The sequence below is a fragment of the Mauremys reevesii genome, linkage group 8 (assembly GCF_016161935.1).
Source record: "Mauremys reevesii isolate NIE-2019 linkage group 8, ASM1616193v1, whole genome shotgun sequence".
Classification (NCBI taxonomy): Eukaryota; Metazoa; Chordata; order Testudines; family Geoemydidae; genus Mauremys; species Mauremys reevesii.
This window is the reverse complement of record NC_052630.1, coordinates 12,312,469-12,325,230: the sequence shown is the minus strand read 5'-3', so window position 1 is coordinate 12,325,230 and position 12,762 is coordinate 12,312,469. Positions and strand designations below refer to the sequence as shown.

Here is a 12,762-nt window from a genome sequence, read left to right as displayed (position 1 = left end):
TAAGCCATAAAAACTTTTCAGTAATAAGTAAACATAACTTGATCAGTATTCAAAATCAGAATGCCATTTGTGAAAGACAGGTTGGTATTAAAAGAGAGTGTATTGTAACCTGCACAAAAACTGTTTCTAAAACCCAGGAACAAGAATGCCGCACCATTCATTGCTCCAAGTGAACTTACCATGGTGCACATTCCCATTTACCTAAAACGAGTTACCTATTCGCACACGTATAAGATTTTGGTCACATGTCAGAAAGCCACTGCACTGCAAATAGACTAGTTCACAAAAAAACAAAATAGTTGCTCTAGCATAAATTTTTCACCTTCTGGCATTAAAGCACATGTTGAAGGGGAAATAAAAAGCAAGAGATTATACATCCTCTGCAACAGCTTTGCAAAATTGTCATGAAAATGTACTTGTCCAACCACTGAATCTACTTTTTTTTTTTAAACTAGAGTATCAAATGATTATTCTCTAGGTAAATTTTGCAGGGCTTCTCTAAACTGATGAAATCCATGAGCATAGGAATGACCCCCAAAACAGATTGTAACGTCCAATCCTCAACACCCATAACAACTCCACATAGTTGCATAACATGAAGTTTGTTACTTCCTAAATTTTGTCTGAAGTAAACTTAAGAACTCCTACAAATAGAAACCAATACCTCAAACTAATCTAATTCCCAACTACATTTTAAAGGCCATTCCAAACACATCATGAAGTTAAAAAAAAATGAATGCAATGAAGGAGTCAGAAAATCCCAAATCCAAATTACTTGTTGGGGGGAAGGGTGGGATGGGAACAGTTACATTACCACCTTAAAATAAAATCTCCACTTTCACTTTAATTCCTGCTATTTTGGTGGACTGTTACAAGAAAAACAAACATGTATTAACTGTCCCAAGGGGACTAGCATCTTGCTCCCAAGTGCTCCAACATGCCAACAATTACAGAATGGATTGGAAATTAGCATGGTAACACAGAAGATACAAATTTGTGGCCACAACACCCCCCATCTTTTGCTCACACAACTGATATTTCAAACACTGTTTAAAAAATGGAGAGTGGGGCTGGGGCATTAGAGAAGAGAGAATTAGCGTTTGAACTACGTGCAAATGTTGCTTTACGGATTTGCCTTTGTACGGCTAGCACGGAGCCAGGAAGAGGAACTAGGCGATGACACCGAGAGCGAAGTACCCTGAGCGCCGAGGATGGCTGATGTGCACAAGGGTCTCTTCGCCCCGGATAATCCTTGCGAGAGGCGCCATTTTAAGAGGCAGCGAAAAGCAGGCGAAGGAGTCAGTCTCCGAGCGGAGCGACAGGGGGCGCAGAACTGCCCGGCAGGAGGATACCCCCGCCTCGGAGCTCTAGGACCCGCTATCCCCGCGGGGCGAGACAGCTTCAGGCAGCCGCAGCGGCGCTAGGAAAAAAGCGGCCCCGCCCGAGGAGATTCATCCACGGAGCCCCCCCGCGGCTCTGCCCCGCTCTCCTCCCGCAGCGGCCCCTCGGAAAGACCAACCCCACTCCCACAAGCCCTTCCTCAGCCCCCTCCTTGGCCTCACCCTGTCAGAGGCGCCGCATTCGCCCGCCCCCTCCGCTTCGCGCCCCCCGCCCAGACTCCCTTTCCCAGGTCTCGCCTCACCGCAGAGGCTCGCTCTTGCCTGCCTCCCAGCCCCCAGCTCCACTTACCTTCTCGCAGAGGCTCTTCACCTGCCCCTCGGACAGCTGCTTGCACTCGTTGAGCTGCTCCACCCACTGGTCGAGCTCCTTGGTGAAGACCTTCTCCTCCATGCCGGCCGCCCGCCCGCTCTCCTCACCGGCTCCTGCCGCTCGGCTCTGCCACGCCACCCCCTACGATCCGCTCCAAGCAGCGGCCGCGGCCACACAGGAGACGCGGTGGCGGCGGCAGACGCTAACAGCTCCCGCGGCTGGATTCCGGCTCCCCGCAGCGCTTCTAGCGTTCACTCGTTCTTCACTCTCCTCTGTGTAATGGCCGCCGCGCCCTGACGTCACCCCCCTCCGCTTCCCCCTAGAAGGGGGAGGGGTAACACGGCGCATGCACAGAAGCGGACGAGAAGGAAGCGCATGCGTGATACCTATAGTGAGAAGGCGGGGCCGGCCGAAGAGAGGCAGCGCATGCGTAATGTTTGCAGCAAAGGGAGGAAGACCGGAATATCAGCGCATGCTTACTTCAACGCCGTGGCGATGTCAGGATTAGCGCATGCGTAACGCTCCCAGTATTTTACGGACGAATGGAAGGACGCATGTGCAGTGCTGGATCAAAAGGAAGAGAAGAACGGAGGGACAGCGACGCATGCGTAGCACCAATAACGAAGCGACGGGTGAAGGTGCCTGAACTGAGCGACTGGAGACGATCAGAGCATGCGCAGTCTGGACTCCCGACCGGAGCCGCGTTAGAAAGGCCCGGCCCGCCCGGTGGGGGGTGATTGGCTCCCTTCATGGTAGCCACCGGCTCCTGTGTAAAGTCTTTTTGTTGCAGAGCCGGCTCAGCCCGCCCACCACACCCACTGCGGAGAGCCGGCTCGAGCCCCTTCCCGACAGGGTGCTGCCCCTCACACCAGGCAACCCCCCTCCCCAGCAGGGGGCTGCCTCCACCCCCACTCCCCGGAGCCGGCTCTCCACGGGGCGGTAGTTGGTGCCCGTTCCTCACCTAGTGGTGCTGAGGGGCCCGTAGGATAGCATCAGCCATGTGGTTTTCCTAAGAGCGTCGGGAGGCAGGTGATCACCATGACACAACAGAAAGGTAAAGTAGCTGAAGACAAAACCCATCTCTGCATCCATCCTCTTCAGCCTTGCCGAGGCATTTCATGCTGTTGATCATACAGCGTTAATGACCTGTCTGAGATCCTGCAGGAGTGAATGGCTCTGCCCTTTGCTGGAACCACTCATTTCTAGTAGAGAAGTCACAGAGGGCTGTGGTGTCACAGAGGGCTTTTGTTAGCAAAGTCACTCTTACAGAGACCCACCTGGCTCAATACTCTATTCCTTCTCCTACCACGTCTAAAATACTGCAAGGTAAGATTACACAGATTCATGTGCCCTTAATGAGAATATTATTCCAACTGTATATCTCCACTGATGCAGCTTCCATCATCCGCAAGGTGTCTCACTATCTGCAGATGGACGAGGAGCTGGTGGCCCAACTGTAAACCAAGATTAGGCTTAGTAGGAACCACTTAGAAGAAATTGCCAATAGGTTAGCCTCATCCATGATCAGGGGGAATAAGACCATAGAAATAAAGATTCTGAGAAGCCTTTGAATCATCTTCAGTCATTAGTACTATTATATACAGCAGTTGTTATGAAGATGTTTTCTGCATTTTAATTTGGCAACAAAATTGTTCCCCTTACTCTTGGGTGACAATGTAGTCAATGTGAGTGGTTCTTTAACTTTCATCATCTCTGAATTAGACCAGTGGTTCTCAACCAGGAGTACGTGTACCCCTGGGGATATGCAGAGGTCTTCTAGGAGCTACATCAACTCATCTAGATATCTGCCTAGTTTTACAACAGGCTACATAAAAAGTACTAGCGAAGGCATTACAAACTAAAATTTCATACAGACAATTACTTGTTTATACTGCTCTATATACTATACACTGAAAAGTACAATGTTTTATTCAAATTGATTTATTTTATAATTCTATGGTAAAAAAAAGAGAGAAAATAAGCATTTTTCTCAGTAATGTACTGTGACACTTTTACACCTGATTTTGTAAGCAAGTAGTTTTGAAGTGAGGTGTAACTTGGGGGTATGCAAGACAAATTAGACTCCTGAAAGGAGTACAGTAGCTTGGAAAGGTTAAGAGCCACTGAATTAGACTACTATAACTCTCTAGCTAAGGATGCATGAAATGTCCACAGAAAGGCTAAAATTGGTGCAGCCTGCAGTGATAACTGTATTGTACACTCACTTTAGACTGATTTAAATGACTTCACAAGTTTCAGGACAACACTGAATTAGGCCCACCCAGTTTGTAGTATTTGAGTCAAGCTGAGCCAACTGATTGCCGGACATAGCTTTGCTCACACTCAAGTCACCACTGCCATTGTTAGAAAAAGCCTTATTTGGAAGGTGATATTAATTGTGAGAGGGGTTTTCCCCCCCATTAATATTGCCTAGGAAGAAAATTCAAGTTTTCTATTAAACAGGTCATGGGAGGGGTTTGTTGTTTTCTTCATACTGGAACAAACTCTATCATGGGGAAATAAAATAAATGTAGCATTTATAAGTGTAAATTACCTGCTCCCCTAATGGGTGATGGTGCCCATCTTTCAACTTAATTAACACATGACCTACAGTGACACCTCCAGGGCTCTAATATTAGAGTTGGGAGAGGGTGTTTCCATCAGTGGTATTGTAAAAATGCATCATAATTAATGTTACAAAAGTTGCCATTGTGGTCACTAGTCACCAGCAGGGCACTGCAAACTTTATGAGCTATCTGATTCATCCTATAATGAGGGTATAAGTATCTTTGGAAAAAAGTATTACACTGAGAAGAGGACAACAAAAAAAATAGAGCAGCAAATCCTCACTGATGAGCATACCAAAAGGGACAATGTCAATGTGACTCCCCCATTATGAATTCAAGGCCAAATTCTTCCCTGGTATATCTCCAGCCATATAGTCCATAGAGTTATATTAAAAATTATTTTAGACCTCAGAACCACAGCTGTTGATAAAAGTGATGAATCTGCTACCACCAGATCCTTCCAGCCAACAGTAAGGAGAAATAAGGGCCTGCAAAGTATCAAACTGTAGAGAAGATTGCATGCAGCAAACAGGGAGCATTAAAGGGGATGTTTGCCTAACTCTGAAGCATCAGGCATGGATTACTGCAGGAGGCAAGATCTGGTCTGGCTAATGTTACATTCCTATATAAACCCTTCTTTGAGGAACCTAAACACTTTATAAAAAAAATGTTACTCTGAAAATATCAGTATGTTTAGGACACTTTCAATATGAGCTTTTTGGTTATTCTGGCCAGAAAGCAAGGAGAGGGTGGCCCTATTCCTTTATTTTTCAAGAATGCAACAATTTCTTTGTGTTTCTGCACATCCAAACATAAAATCAAATAACCCCCTCACACACACACCAGGACAAAGTCAAGTATAAATATCCCACCCTCCAGGCAAAAACATAGCCCAACATTTTCAACTTCAAATTTTGTGTCCCCACCCTAAGAAACCATAGATCTGAGTTTCAAAAGCACATAGCACCCACGTTTTCTTCCAAATGAAGTTAGTCCCTTCGACAAAAAATCTCTCAAATCACACACTTTTGTTATTCAGTGTTACACTCCCTCACCCCCCCGTATTTTATATTTCATTACAAGAACCTGCCATGTTGTGTTCAACGTGTTCCCCTAATTATTTGCAGAACACTTAGCTGGGTCTGAATATAACAATCATAAGTGTACTTAACAATTTGAATCTTCAGAACACTTTACAAACATTCTCTCATTAATCTTGCAGCAACTCTGAGATGGGGTAGTAATGCTTACTTCCCTATGTTACCCTCTCTATCTCAGTTTCTTCCTCTGTAAGTGTCTTGCCACAGAGGGAGTCAGCAACAGTGGTGGGTTTAGAGGCTCCAGTTCAGCAAAAAACTTAAGCACATCATGCTTAAGTGTTCTGCTGAATCAGTCCCACAGCACTTTAGGTTTGCTGACATGCTCACATCAACATACTTCACACCACTAATTCAGAAATGCATTCCTGTTGCCTGATCATTTCCAGAAGCTTCTTTTAAACTCTTGGAACATGGAACAGATCATAAACAGGCAGTTGCCATGGAAGTAATATGTTACAGGTTTTTATTGCAAGGAACATACACTTGGCACCTCCCACATGCATTGTACTGACATAAATCCGACCTAATCTTTCTTGTGCTCTGGATGGAATCTCTTCTCTGCTCTTCCTACCCACACATAAAGGAATGACAACTGTTTCTGACTGAAACAGCCAACTTCAGAAATCCAAATTATGTAGGATTTAAATGTATCTAATATTGTAGCTAAGTGGCTGCGGTCTTCACTTCCTTTAAAGTCAACCTCAAACAAAATGTAAGGTCTAAATTCTAGCTAGACCTGTGCATGAGCAGAAAGTATCTTCTTTTCCTATCCCAGTGAACAGGGCTGTGGCAAAACACAGACATCAGTGATTCCTACCCACATAGAGGGCAACTGGCTAATGCACTCAGGCATGCTTCATAGTCCTAAGGAGCCAGCTAAATTGGCAAAGAGACCAGGATTTCCTCCCCCTACCTTTTTATAAGCCCAGGAGGAGCATATGCTGCACCTTTCGTCAGCAAATATAAAGAGTGCAAAGCACTGCCCTTCCCCCTGTAGTCCCACAGGCCTTCTTCCTGGATCTGCTCTTTACAGACCCAATGCACCAGAGCACCTTTCTTCTGCAGCTATGCTTCTATAGCCCAGCTCCAAGGGCAACAGAGAGGAGTAAGACACAATTTAGCCAAGGGAATACATGATTTTACTTCTATCTGTGAGCTGTAATTCTTTTCCCTTTCTTGAACCCAAGCAAGGAATAGTAGTTCCCCAACTTGAGAATGCTGAACTTTGCTGACATAAGCGGAGTTGGTTAGGTTTTTTCCCTAGGCATTTTTTTCTGATTATAACCCGGGGTTTTCAGAGTCCCCTTCTCCAATTAACACCTCATCTCACAAAGCCCCTGTAATAATGACCAACCCTCTTTGCCCAGATGGATGAATCACACCCGTGTTATTCAAATGGTAATGAAAAGTTTAACCACAAGGTCACCAAGCCAGTGTGATTGATAATCCAGGGCTGAGGCTGGTTTTGGTTTGGAGATATTACAACTAGGGAAGGGGAAGACATAGAATTTTGCCCCAGGGCAGATTCACTTGTATTTACGTTCACATCCAAAATATAACTTAGGGTGACCAGATGTCCCAATTTTATAGAGACAGTCCCGATTTTGGGGGCTTTTTCTTTTATAGGCTCCTATTACCCCCCGTCCCCTGTCCTGATTTTTTTACACTTGCTATCTGGTCACCCTAATATAACTCCTAAAGCAAATGCTAACCAGTGCCTTTTATCCAGTTCACCTTCAGCTCAGGGACCTAATTCTGAGAAGTGCTGAGCACTTGCGACGCCTGTTGACTTGACTAGGACGCAACTCCACATTTGTAAACAGGTCAGAATTCAAATAAATCTGACCTTTTCCTATATATAGGGCAAAGTGTTCAGGAGGGAGAAAAAATTCCCTTTGAGACTCCATATTCATGCTCAAATACAAAGAAAGCTGGTAAAATGAGAAAGGGTCTGTGAACGTAACAGGCACTGCACAGAAAAGCTATTCTTAGATCAGAATTTTAAATTTGTTCCAATGTGACTGATAAATGCATTGTTATTATTTATCTATTATTAATACTAATAAGGAATCTCCTTTTTAAACAAATACGTAATCAGATTTCAATGGAATGAACAGATCAACCCTGTTACATTTTGTTCTCTAGACAATACTATACCGAATTTCTGTGCCTCACATCTTGGCTGTTATAAATAGATAGTGATGCAGTTAAGATAATTATTATGGTTCTGAATGTAGTTTACATCTTACATAATAGAATGTTCTAACCAAAATCCCTATTATAAGGGTGGAGTAGAAGAACATGCTGCAGAACCCTGAAATTATTGATGTATCACAGTTCATTTTATACAGCATCTACAATGAATACACCTTTTTGGCTCAAGGAAAGTTTGGAATCAAGTTTAATGCTTATGCAAGTGGGCTAACAGGACTGACTCAAGTCTGGCATTATGCCATCAGGTGCTGCTGTGAGTGCACCTTAATCTTGACCTGCAACCACACCTGCCACTCCACCCAGGCATCATCAGAGCAGAGACTGTCAGGCATAACTTAAATTAGTGTAATAATAAATCATACAAAATAAACTATAATTCTAAATTACAAGAAGGAAGAACATTCCTGTGGAGTGGAGCCAATCCCCAGGAGGTAGGGAACTCCCCCACCAGGAGCAGCCAGGAACAGGGCAAGAGCTGAAGCCCAGCTAGGTTTCCCTTGTCCCCTCACTCTCTCAGATCTGAAGCAGCTGGGACCTCCCCCAGTCCATGTGGGTGTCAGAGAATGAAAAGCATTGGGAGGGGAAGAGAGAAGGGAATCAACTCAGGAACCGATATATTATTGCCCTTATATAAATCCATGGTACACCCACATCTCGAATACTGTGTACAGATGTGGTCTCCTCACCTCAAAAAAGATATTCTAGCACTAGAAAAGGTTCAGAAAAGGGCAACTAAAACGATTAGGGGTTTAGAGAGGGTCCCACACGAGGAAAGATTAAAGAGGCTAGGACTCTTCAGCTTGGAAAAGAGAAGACTAAGGGGGGATATGATAGAGGTATATAAAATCATGAGTGATGTTGAGAAAGTGGATAAGGAAAAGTTATTTACTTATTCCCATAATACAAGAACTAGGGGTCACCAAATGAAATTAATAGGCAGCAGGTTTAAAACAAATAAAAGGAAGTTCTTCTTCATGCAGCACACAGTCAACTTGTGGAACTCCTTACCTGAGGAGGTTGTGAAGGCTAGGACTATAACAATGTTTAAAAGGGGACTGGATAAATTCATGGTGGCTAAGTCCATAAATGGCTATTAGCTAGGATGGGTAAGAATGGTGTCCCTAGCCTCTGTTCGTCAGAGGATGGAGATGGATGGCAGGAGAGAGATCACTTGCTCATTGCCTGTTAGGTTCACTCCCTCTGGGGCACCTGGCATTGGCTACTGTCGGTAGACAGATACTGGGCTAGATGGACCTTTGGGTCTGACCCGGTACGGCTGTTCTTATGTTCTTATGACCTAGGTCATCCCAAACCCAGCAGCAACCACCTTCCCAATTCTGTAGATGCCCAGAATGACATCAGACCCTGCCTTTTTCTACTTGAATTATGGGTAGGGCTGTCGATTAATCACAGTTAACTAATGCGATTACCTAAAAAAAAATTAATCACAGTTTTAATCGTTAATAGAATACCAATTGAAATATATTACATATTTTGGATTTTTTCCTACATTTTCATATATATTGCATTGTGTTGTAACTGAAATCAAATATTTGCACTGTAAAAATGATAAATAAAAAATAGTATTTTTCAATTCACCTCATACAAGTACTGTAGTGCAATCTCTTTGTGGTGAAAGTGCAACTTACAAATGTAGATTTTTTTTTTGTTACATAACTGCACTCAACAACAAAACAATGTAAAACTTCAGAGCCTACAAGTCCACTCAGTCCTGCTGCTTGTTCAGCCAGTCGCTAAGACAAACAAGTTTGTTTACATTTACAGGACATAATGCTGCCCTCTTCTTATTTATAATGTCACCAGAAAGTGAGAACAGGCATTTGCATGGCACTTTTGTAGCCGGCATTGCAAGATATTTACGTGCCAGATATGCTAAACATTCATATGCCCCTTCATGCTTCGGCCATCATTCCAGAGGACATGCTTCCATGCTGATGACGCATGTTAAAATAATAATGTTTTAATTAAATTTGTGACTGAACTCTTTGGGGGGAGAATTGCATGTCCCCTGCTCTGTTTTACCTGCATTCTGCCATATATTTCATGTTATAGCAGTCTCGGATGATGACCCAGCACATGTTGTTCATTTTAAGAACACTTTCACTGGAGATTTCAAAAACGCGAAGAAGGTACCAACATGAGATTTGTAAAGATAGCTACAGCACTTGACCCAAGGTTTAAGAATCTGAAGTGCCTTCCAAAATCTGAGAGGGACAAGGTGTGGAACACGCTTTCAGAAGTCTTAAAAGAGCAGTACTCCAATGCGTAAACTACAGAACCCAAACCACCAAAAAGGAAAATCAACCTTCTGCTGGCGGCATCTGACTCAGATGATGAAAATGAACATGCGTCGGTCCGCACTGCTTTGGATTATTATCGAGCAGAACCCATCAGCATGAATGCATGTCCCCTGGAATGGTGGTTGAAGCATGAAGGGGCATATGAATCTTTAGCGCATCTGGCACAACAGTGATGCCGGCTACAACAGTGCCATACAAATGCCTGTTCTCACTTTCAGGTGACGTTGTAAACAAGAAGCAGGCAGCATTATCTCCTACAAATGTAAACAAACTTGTTTGAGCAATTGGCTGAACAAGAACTAGGACTGAGTGGACTTGCAAACTCTAAAATGTTACATTGTTTTATTTTTGAATGAAGTTTTTTTTTACAAAATTCTACATTTGTAAGTTCAACTTTCATGATAAAGAGACTGCACTATAGTACTTGTATTAGGTGAATTGAAAAATACAATTTCTTTTGTTTTTCTTACAATGCAAATACAGTACTTATCAAAAATATAAAGTGAGCACTGTACACTTTGTATTCTGTGTTGTAATTCAAATCAATATTTGAAAATGTAGAAACATCCACAAATATTTAAATGGTATTCTATTATTGTTTTACAGTGCAATTAATTTCACGATTAATCACAATTTTTTAATCACTTGACAGCCCTAATTATGGGTACTTTTTTTCCTCTGCCAACTGTTTGCTGTGACCCCCCCCCGCCCCATCAAAGGATTTATGCTACCAGCATCATTCTCCCAGCTGTCCAAGCTCCTCTCCATTTTGCCGTGCGTCCTCTACCCCTTTTTTTTCTGCGGCTCAGACTTCAAGGCCAGAAGGGGCCTTCAGTCTGACTTCTTGCTTATCACAGGCTATAGAACCTCATCCGCCCACTCCGCTAATAGACTCATAACCTCTCTCTGAGCTATGGAAGTCCTCAAATCCCTATCACCGTGAGTGTTTCCTTATGGCTGGGGGAGGTATTGCAATCTTTCTCTCACCCCAGTGCCTCCTGCAGGCCAACCTCAGTAGGTCTTCAGTGACAGCCCTCCAGCCAAGTCACAAAGTCCAAATGAACCCCTTCTGGGGTATTAAAGAGTCCAAAAGAGTATATAAACAGCCTCTCTGCCCTTACTAGGTCCTGATTCTGGGTCCTTTAAATTTAGCCCTTTGTTCAGGCTCCCAAATAAGCTCTAACTCTTCTTGGAGTTTATACCACTTTACCTGGGCCCAGCTATCTCACCAGGTTTCAACCCAGTGACCCTATAAACAGCAGCCACATATTGTTTGGTTCAGTTTGTCACCATTTCTTCCCTGTGTCTCTTCTCACCTAGCCTCTTTATCTTCACCCTTATCTCAGGGCTAAGGTTCTTACATCTTGAAAATCTAGCTATGTAAAATACATCCATAAAACAAGCTCAAGCTCCTCTAGCCAAGGGGAGCAGTGGAGGCAAAAGACATCTGGCTTCAAGACTAAGCTTGATAAATTTATGGAGGGGATGGTATGATGGGATAGCCTAATTTTGGCAATTAATTGGTCTTTGACTATTAGTGGTAAATAGGCTCAATTGTCTCTGGACACTAGATAGGGTGAAATCTGAGTTACTACAGAGAATTCTTTCTTGGGTGTCTGGATGACGAGTCTTGCCCAAATGCTCAGGGTTTAGCTTAGGTGTAGGCAACCTATGGCACATGTGCCAAAGGCGGCACATGAGCTGATTTTCAGTGGCACTCACACTGCCCGGGTCCTGGCCACCTGTCCAAGGGGCTCTGCATTTTAATTTAAGTTTAAATGAAGCTTCTTAAACATTTAAAAAACCTTATTTACTTTACATACAACAATAGTTTAGTTATATATTATAGATTGATAGAAAGAGACCTTCTAAAAACGTTAACATGTATTACTGGCATGCAAAACCTTACATCAGAGTGAATAAATGAAGACTTGGCACAAACTTCTGAAAGGTTGCTGACCCCTGGTTTAGCTGATCGCCATATTTGGGGTTGGGAAGGAATTTTCCTCCAGGGCAGTTTGGCAGAGGTCCTGGGGGTTTTTTGCCTTCCTCTGCAGCGTGGGGCACGGGTCACTTGCTGGAGGATTCTCTGCACCTTGAAGTCTTTAAAGCACAAGTTGAGGACTTTAATAGCTCAGACATAGGTCAGGGGTTTGTTACAGGAGTGGGTGGGTGAGATTCTGTGGCCTGCGTTGTGCAAGAGGTCAGACTAAAAGATCATCATGGTCCCTTCTGATCTTAAAGTCTATGAGCTAGAGAAGCACACCCTTCCTTCCCTAGGCCAGGGCAGCTCCTTTTATCTGGGCCAGCAGGACCCTGACTGGTTGCTACTAGCCCTTCTAGGTCTTGGAGGACCAGGTTTCTTTAGCTTCCAAAATGGCTATCTTAGTAAGTTCTCTCTAGGCAGGCCCAGAGAACTAATCTTTGCTATTCTTTTCCTCTCTTCTGCTTGCTCCTAGGGGTGGAGATGACATAGCAGAGCAGTAGGGTCTCCAGCAGGGGGCTGCGAAAGCCTGGTACACTCCTTCAAAAGGCCATTATCTTAACTGGTGCTGATCTTACTTGATGGGACATGGAGGTGGTGTGTCATGTAGCCAGATCTTGTATAATATTAATCTGGTGCCTTTGCTTGTACAGTATCTGACTGGGATGATTCAACAGAACGGTTTCTCCTTCTTAGAATGCAGACTGAAAAGATAATGAAAATGGTCTTTCCAAATGATAAGTGTTGCTTTCACCAGCTGAAATTCAGGAATTATCTAATGATATCAGATGCTTTGTCTGGAGGAGGAATGAGTTTCAGAAAGTTATCATTACCCTAGGCAATTTGAACTGTCTGCCAAATTTTCA

General features: G+C 43.7%; 1 protein-coding gene across 2 annotated transcripts in view; it reads right to left on the bottom strand.

The window, feature by feature from the left end:
- Window positions 1-12,762, bottom strand: part of LOC120369649 (serine/threonine-protein phosphatase 2A catalytic subunit alpha isoform) — a 75,063-nt gene that overhangs the window by 23,470 nt on the left and 38,831 nt on the right. The window contains exon 1 of one of the 2 annotated variants that reach the window (XM_039483160.1): window positions 1,690-2,490. The exons of the other annotated variant lie outside the window; for it this stretch is intronic. Within the exon in view, the coding sequence (XP_039339094.1) occupies window positions 1,690-1,791 (102 nt within the window). The 5' untranslated portion in view covers window positions 1,792-2,490. Of the gene's footprint in view, window positions 1-1,689; window positions 2,491-12,762 lie in introns of those variants that run through there. 2 annotated transcript variants of the gene reach the window in all.